Source organism: Eurypyga helias, unplaced genomic scaffold (genome assembly GCF_000690775.1).
Source record: "Eurypyga helias isolate BGI_N326 unplaced genomic scaffold, ASM69077v1 scaffold3222, whole genome shotgun sequence".
In the NCBI taxonomy this organism is placed as follows: Eukaryota; Metazoa; Chordata; class Aves; order Eurypygiformes; family Eurypygidae; genus Eurypyga; species Eurypyga helias.
This window is the reverse complement of record NW_010236501.1, coordinates 12411-21028: the sequence shown is the minus strand read 5'-3', so window position 1 is coordinate 21028 and position 8618 is coordinate 12411. Positions and strand designations below refer to the sequence as shown.

General features: G+C 43.7%; 1 protein-coding gene across 1 annotated transcript in view; it reads left to right on the top strand.

The window, feature by feature from the left end:
* Window positions 1–8618, top strand: part of TEAD4 (TEA domain family member 4) — a gene marked incomplete at its 5' end in the record, with an annotated part of 22048 nt that overhangs the window by 3913 nt on the left and 9517 nt on the right. The window contains 3 exons of the mRNA XM_010147102.1: window positions 248–303; window positions 1075–1205; window positions 2587–2760. Coding sequence (XP_010145404.1) covers window positions 248–303; window positions 1075–1205; window positions 2587–2760 — 361 coding nt within the window. The remainder of the gene's footprint in view (window positions 1–247; window positions 304–1074; window positions 1206–2586; window positions 2761–8618) is intronic.

The following is an 8618-nucleotide window of genomic DNA, read 5'->3' as shown; positions in this document are numbered from 1 at the left end:
ACTCCTTTAGGGAAATCCTACTCAGTCCAGTCCTGCCTCCTTACTGTGCCTTGGGTCTTTCTGCATGACCCTCTCTTGCCCACACAGAAAGATAATTTCCCAAAGACTCTGCCACTTTCTGCCTTAGGAGAAATACTTGTTCTGATCTTTACAAACTGTTGGTCAAGAGCCTTGTTCTGTTGGTGGGTTTTTTTGGTTGGGTTTGTTGTTGTTTTTGTTAACCATCTGTCTTTGTGTAATTCTGTAGTGTGAAACCTTTTTCTCAACAATCTTATGCTGTACAGCCTCCGCTGCCATTACCAGGTAGGTAAGGAAATGTACTTCCTTGCTTTGAAATTATATTTCAACTTCAAAAATAGACAACACTTTTAGAAGTTTAAAAATTAGTTAAAAAATATTTTTACCTATTGGAACATTTCAGTGAGCCCAAAATTAATTTTGCTATGATTTCGCCTTATCAGCCATTCCCACCCTTTACTGGGAGAACTGAAAATTTTAAATTTTGTTTTATTTAAAAAAAAATTCCCTGTTTTATGTTGGTTGTTTTGGGGTTTCTTTTCCTCCTGGCTCAGCAGAAAATAAAAGTTTATGTATTTCTACTGTTCTTCTACCATCTGCATGTACTAGAACACTGTTTGCCACAACATGATTACTTTTCCAATTTCTAATTAAGTGGAACAACAGATACCTTTTCCTTCTTGCTTTTCCCATTTTAAGAGGTTAATGGTCATGTTAATGGTGATGCTTCATTCTGATACTAAAGCACTTTATTTTGCTGCTCATTTACAGCTCACTCTAGGTCCTCAAAGTTGCTGAACATGTTTTCTCTGGTGTCAAAACCAGGTAGATTGTCTTTTACATCATTTTAAACCCTGTCAGTGCTGTCTTAGCAACGGTAACTGACAAGCCATTTAGAGCACAGGTAGAGTGAGGACCTTGTGAATAATATTTTTGCATGATGACAGAAGTCATAAGAAAATGTGATTAGTCAGCTTTGACAACGGGTGGTCTATTGGAAAGCTATTACCAACTTCTCTCTTTCTAAATTTTGTTATATAAATCCTGTATGCTTAGGGTTTGAGTCTTCTGCTGGCCTCTCGCCTTCCCCATCAGCACCAGCTTGGCAAGGACGAAGGGTTGCTAGCTCCAAACTTTGGATGTTAGAATTCTCTGCATTCTTGGAACAACAACAAGACCAAGACACAGTAAGATACATACCTGACTTCCACTGTCATTAATATTTGGTCTTCAAGTAGCTCCTGTTCATCATGGATATGTTCTACTACTATATGTGCATGGAAATGCTTGCTTCATTGCTCTGCTGAGAATATAAAGCCATCTTTGGGAAACACAAGATATCCTTCTTTTAGAGGACAGAATTTTCTATAACGGTATCGCCAGCTCTGTGGCATGTGTTTCTGGCCTCTCTTTCCATGGTCATGTGTGTTCTTGTACCACACCTCAAGGCACTGAGGTCATAAGACAGTGGTACAGCCCCTGCTGGGCTATTCTATCAGAGGGCTGGAGCACCTCTCCTGTGACGAAAGGCTGCAAGAATTGGGCTTGTTCAGCCTGGAGAAGAGGAGGCTCCGAGGAGACCTCATTGCAGCTTTCCAGTATCTGAAGGGGCTGCAAGGGTGCTGGGAGAGGACTTTTTACAAGGGTCTGTAGTGATAGGACAAGGGGTAATGGGTACAAATTGAAAACAGGGAGGTTTAGATTGGATATCAGGAAGAAATTCTTCCCGGAGAGGGTGGGGAGGCACTGGAACAGGTTGCCCAGAGATGTTGTGGATGCCCCATCCCTGGCTGTCTTCAAGGCCAGGCTGGATGAGGCTTGGAGCAACCTGGTCTAGTGGAAGGGGTCCCTGCCCATGGCAGGGGGGTTGGAACTGGGTGATCTTTAAGGTCCCTTCCAACCCAAACCATTCTGTGATTCTATGAATCTATGATTCTAGCTGTCTGTTCAGCCTTGGGGGACAGACCCACAATCAGGTAATGGTAAGATCACATGAAGCCACGTATTTCTCTGGTGTGCAAGGAACTTAAATTTGGGGGGCAACTGGGATGAATCTGCATCTATGTATTTCCATGGTGCCACCTATAAAATGTAAGTAGTAAGATCTGCCTGTGTCACTAAACCTAGTGATACTGCATCTTGAGACATATTGGGGATGGGCCAGTTACATTTCCTCTGTCTGAGATAGGGAAGTTCAGAGAAGATGGGAGTATTTGGCTGGTACCTTACTGTGGGTTTTCAGGCAGCTCTTCACAGGACAGGAGCAATGATGTTTGAGTGATCCACGACAGGTAACACTGTCATGAGGCAGTGGTTTAGGAGTGAATATAGGAAAAAACCCAACAATAAGGTTTCAGAAGAAGCAAGAAGCATGGATGTATTGACAGGAAAGAAATAACAGCATGAGCTGGTATTAGAAATATTTCTGCTAATACTTCTGCTCTGCTATAAAGTCCTATCAATTCTTCAGTGACTTCCATTAGTCTTCTGTGAAGAACAATGAATGTTCAGTATTTATTGAACAGTACCGAACAATTTCCTAATTCCGTGTTTTTCTTCTTCTTGCAGTATAACAAACACCTGTTTGTGCACATTGGGCAGTCAAGCCCCAGCTACAGTGACCCCTACCTCGAGGCAGTGGATATCCGGCAGATCTATGACAAGTTCCCTGAGAAGAAAGGGGGCCTGAAGGAGCTCTTTGAAAGGGGGCCAGCTAATGCCTTCTTCCTTGTGAAATTCTGGGTAAGGGAAGAACCCTTTATGAGGTACCCGTTTGCTATGAAGTTCTCACTGTAAAAGCCATGACCTCGGTAGCTGTTAGGACTGTTGCATCCCAACAAATTTTCCGTCTGCAGACAACTTAATAGAGCCACAGCTGTCACTGGAGATCTTTCCTTGGCTGCACAGGCCTTCATTCTGGCCTGGAGCAAGATGTATCTTCACAGTGTCATCTGTAGAGTTGTTCTTGACTAGTGTCTGGAGATAGTATTTGCTAATGGTGACTTGGGCCCTTTAAAATTTTTAATTATGTGTAAGAGAAGAATTCAGAGGATATTATTCTCTGTGGACTCTTATGTGTTGCCTTCTCTCAGTCAGAGGCAACATTTTTCCATCTCTCCTCCTATCTAATTAGCTGCATTTTGAGTTCTGCAAGTACTATTTACAGGTGCATAATTACTGCAGGTACCAGGACAGACAAAAGATAAGAGAGACATAAAATGAAATTATATGCTGATAGTGTATTACTGGAATGACTTCTGGTAAGTTGGCAGAAATCAGCCTGGCAAAACCTACTCACTCAATTTGAATTTTTGTGAGTTAGCTGAAATTTGCAAGAACTGTGCCGTTGTGCTTCAGGGTACAAATAAAATAGTTTTGGTGATCGATACTATCATACATATTACAAGATTAAAAATAATAGCAGCTTGGGGCGGTTGCATGCTAGACAGCTGAGGGAATGTGCAACAGGATTTGGAGCCTTTCGCCTTGAGTTTACCACTTATAATTCAACTTATGTCAGGAGTGAGATGATAAATGAGCTTTCATATCTCATACTCTTCATACGAACTGACCGTAGAAAGCCTCTTAACTTGTGCTTTCAGGAGGAGGAAGAGTTAAGTGCCTTGAGATGAAACTTCCCAGCTGTCTCCAGTCTAGCCTTTCCAGAACTGAGTTGGAGAACATTGGCTGGGAGTCTGCTGTTCAAGTGTCTGGAGTTTAGAGCGTTAGTTCCTGGTGATTCTTGGAGACACATAATTTTACTCCTTTCAGACTGTGTGCTACCAAACCAGGCCCCTCATGGGATTGGCCTTTGTCAGGGAACAACAAAGCCTGCTTGGGAAGATTGAAACAAAAAGTGAAAGACCAGCCCTGTTCTGGTGGAAGAGAAATACTTGGGAGAGATGGTAGCACCTTGCTGAGAAGGGTATTTTTTCACAAAATCTAGGTAGTGATTGCCCCAGGAAGAACCGTCTGGTCAAAGGAAAAAAAGTAAGAGGGTATAGCTTCTAAGAAATGGTCCTTGGAAAAGTAGAGGCCGTGACAGCTGCTTCCTGCTGTGGGACAGGGATCCCAGGAAAGTCTTCATGTCAAGGTGAAGAGCACTGGCTCCTGTGTGGTATCGCTCTGATGTGCTTTGGAAGTTTCAGGAACCAAAAGGAAGAGCTTAGAGGGAGACATTACGTAGAGAGAGTAAACCCCTTTGAATTTCTTGACTTAAGGAGAGGGAAATCATAATGAAGTTGTGATCTAGTGCAACTGTAATTTTATTTATTTTGTTAATGTGCTTTTGTGTTTGTGGGGTTGGGTTTGGGGATGGCGTGTGTTTATTTTTTAATAGTGGAAGTGTAACTGTGGCCTACACATCGTGTCAGACCAACCTCGGTTAGGCTTTTGAAGGTATTACATGGTGGGATGTCATTAAGTTGGACTCTTTCTGGGCCCTTCTGAGGTGTGTGGTCTTCAGAGAGTATCAACTCACTGAAATTTGTCTTTCATAAAGACATATGACAGTCATGGTTTAGGCCCAGGTGGCAACTATGCACCATGCAGCCGCGGTGGGATGGCGAGGAGGAAATACAAGGAAAGGCTCATGGCTCAAGACAAGGACAGGGCGGGATCACTCACCAGTTATGGTCATGGGCAAAACAGACTCGACCTGGGGCAAAAAAAAAAAAAAAAAAAGTTACTAATCAAATCAGAGTAGGATAACAAGAGACAAAAACCCCAGATCTTAGAAACCTTCCACCCACTCCTCCCTTCTTCCCAGGCTCAGCTTTTGCTCCCGCTTTGCTACCTCTTCCCTACCAGTGGCACAGGGAGATGAGGAATGGTGGTTGTGGTCAGTTCATCACACGTCGTGTCTGCTGCTTCTTCCTCCTCAGGGGTAGGACTCCTCACTCTCCTCCCCTGCCTTTCTGCACTGACCTTGGAGTCTGCGTAGTCGTTTCTCTCACATCCCACTCCTCTCTCCATTGCAGGTTCTCTTTGTTTTCTCCTCTTAAATATATTAATCACAGCAGTGCTAATTGCTCAGCCTTGGCCAGAGGTGGGTGCGATTTGGAGCCAGGGAAGCTTCCAGCAGCTTCTCACAGAAGCCACCCTTGTGGTCCCCACCCCCTGCTACCAAAACTCCAGCACACAAACCCAATACGACGACGCTTTGAAACCCCTTTACTCCAGTGTGTATGTGATGTCCTGGGGCTCTGCCTCTGTACACTTATGTTGACAGTGATATTTCTGGGTTTTGTCTAATGTTTTGAATTTCTGATTCTTTTTTTGGTACTCTTGCATTGTTGAATGCCATCTGGAGTTAGCACCAGGTTTTATTGGTGGAAACACTACAGGCTGTCACTTACAAATAAGCCAAGTTTACACGTGTAGTTGTTGATTGAATGGAAGCTTCCAAGGCTTTTAATAAAAGTAAATCATTCAGTCTTGTATTTATTCCTCAGTGTATATAGTAACAGGGGATGAAAACACCATTCCTGATGCCAGATATTGGAGAAAGGATTGGGGTGCTTTTATGACTTGTGCTATTTCACACATTAATCCTGTTTTAAGATTCCAGCTATGATTTCTAAGGCAATATCTAGAGCAGTTCAAAAAACCTTTTGCGTTAGATAATTTGGACTGTTTTGAGGAAAACTCCAAAACTTTTTATTGTAAAACTTCATGTCCAAAATACTGTGTTATAGTTAAACATGCCCAAAATACTGTGTTGTAGTTAAACAAAGCATGAGCCATACCTGTAACGCGCCATGCTACATGTGTCATGGGATTTCCTGAGTTTGGTGTATTGCAGTTGATGTGTGTAGTAGAACCCCTGCACCAATAAACGCTTTTCACAGGTTTATAAAAACAGGTAACAGAAGAAAACTAGATTTCAGCTGAGATTTTTTATACCCCTCTGCATTTTTATACCTCTGTACGTGCTAGAGTGCTTTAGCATTTTGCTGCCTGATTGCTCTGGACAGCTAAGCGAATACAGTGTTGATGTCCTAAGATGTATTGGATAAAGCAATTACTACACTGTTGAATGTATAGCATCATTTTTGGATAAGAGTGTTATCTAAAAGCGATGATAACCTTAAACTTGGTGAGTAGAGATACATGGGGGTGGTGATGTGGAGGGGGAGGTGGGGGTTGTGATTTGAGACATGAAGATATGATTGATTTTTTCAAAAGTTCTGAATTGAAGTGGTGGTTGCAGGTGACAAAGCCTTAAAAAATCATGGCATTGAATAAGTTGTGTTTGTATAAATGTAGTTTTAGGTTTGAAGAATCTGAGGCAGGAACCTGCCATTACTGCACTAAGGAGTGAATATACCAGATCATCATAGAATCATGGAATGGTTTGGGTTGGAAGGGACCTTAAAGATCATCTAGTTCCAACCCCCCTGCCATGGGCAGGGACACCTTCCACTAGACCAGGTTGCTCCAAGCCTCATCCAGCCTGGCCTTGAAGACAGTTAGGGATGGGGCATCCACAGCTTCTCTGGGCAACCTGTTCACGTGCCTCCCCACCATCTCTGTGAAGAATTTCTTCCTGATATCTAATCTAAACCTCTCCGTTTTCAATTTGTACCCATTACCCCTTGCCCTGATGATCTGTTGTGCGCCAAAAGCCTGACTCTAAACACCAGGGCTGCGGTTTCTTGACGTCACTGATAGGTCTTAGGATCTAGTGTGACTGGGAAAAAGGTGTTCAGGTTTGTTCAGTAGCGCTTCAGATTATTTGTACGAAGAGTTAAAAGTCGACTAGTTTGAAACATGAGCAGTGTCTGCAATTCTTCCAAGATTTTGGCATTGGGAGTTTGGTACAATGAACTAACGTTTGGACTTGGATTGGCAGGTTGTATATTACCTCTGTGTGACATTTCTCTGTGCTCCAAGTGCATTCTAGCACACAACAATTAATGTGAGACATCAGTCTCCCAACACACGGGCCGTGGCGGCTCTGCTCTTTTCCAGTGTAATATTATCTCTACCACCTGTTAGGTCGTTCTCCCCGTGAACTCCTCCTGTGTGCATCGTTATTAATAGTTTGAGGAAGAGGCATTTTCAGAACTTTGCACATCAGTAGGATGGTGCACTTGCATCTTATATCTTTCAGAGGTTGTGAGACTCTGGGTGGAAGAGAGAAGGAAAATGACAAACCAGGAATTTAGGACAGGCAGTACTTTGTCCAGAGCAGCCATCTGCAGAGGGGTGGATCAGGAGAATTGCTTGGGAGACCTTCCTGCCCATGATGGATATGCGTAGTAATTTTTTCTCCTCAGTGATAGGCAAGCTGAACCAGTCAAATCACTGAGCATTTTCTTTCCAGTAAATGAACTGTACTTTCAAGTCACGGTGGGCTGGAGTCCACTGTCCTGCACTGCTCTTGGCTTCTCTCCTCTCCCAAGCAAATCCAGTCAAAGCAGCAGCAGTGCAAATGTCCCTCATCACCCTGCTCTCCCCACTGTATGCTTTCAGTCCTGACCTGGAAGAAACTGCGGGGAGAGCAAGGAGATGGTAATTTGGTCTCCATGTCCATTCTGTCCTTGGCACTCCTTCTGAGGCACCGCACAAGACAGTAGCTAGCAACAGAGACTTTTATGATCTTTGCACATTTTTTCTGAGAATGGATCTGACAGCCCATTGATTTCACGTGGAGTCACCAGCACCACCTCCTACCAGTTGCTGCCTTATGTAAGGGGACTGTCAATGGCACTTCTTTCGTCAAAGTTATTCCCCACAGTGTTCAAGAGGATAGAGATTTTTGGCAGCAAAAAGCAGATTGCTGAGGGAATCTGTCTGCTGGGTGTCAAAATAACACAATCCTGGGGAGCTGAATGCTGCTGCTGTCCCTGTTGCAGTCCCACACCTAGCAGTACATACCAGAAGTCTGGAAGGCAAGGTGACTCAGGCCATGGCTGTGGACTTCCCTAAATCCTGTCTCCTTTGGCTGCCTAGACTCGGCTAAGGAATGTATTCAAGCGTTACCTCACTTGTCGTTAGACATACTAGTGCGTTTGCCAGTGAGGAGCTGAGGCATCTAGGTTCTAATCTCCAGGTCTGAATCACATTCGGTTATGTGTTCAACAAGACCATACATTCCCTTCCTACTTAACGAAGTGCTGGGAGGATGAATCTCCTTTAAATCATAGTCATTATTATTCCCTTGTTCTTTGAGGGGTGGAATGTACTGGACAGAGTAAAGTGGAATAAAGCTCACCTTGGGTGCTCACCTCAGGATTGAGTGTGCTTTGATGCAAGGTTTTCTTGAAAGAAACTCTGAAAGTCAAGAGTCATTTCCCCAAAGCAGCAATGTGGTCTCTAGTCCTGATGGCCTAGGGGTTGCGAGGAGCTCATAGAATCATAGAATCATAGAATCACTGGGTTGGAAAAGACCTTAGAGATCATCCAGTCCAACCGTATCTGTCCACCACTAAACCATATCTCTCAGCACCTCATCCACCCGTCTCTTAAACACATCCAGGGATGGTGACTCCACCACCTCCCTGGGCAGCCTGTTCCAGTGCATGATAACCCTTTCCGTGAAGAACTTCTTCCTTACATCCAATCTAAACCTCCCCTGGCGCAGCTTGAGTCCATTC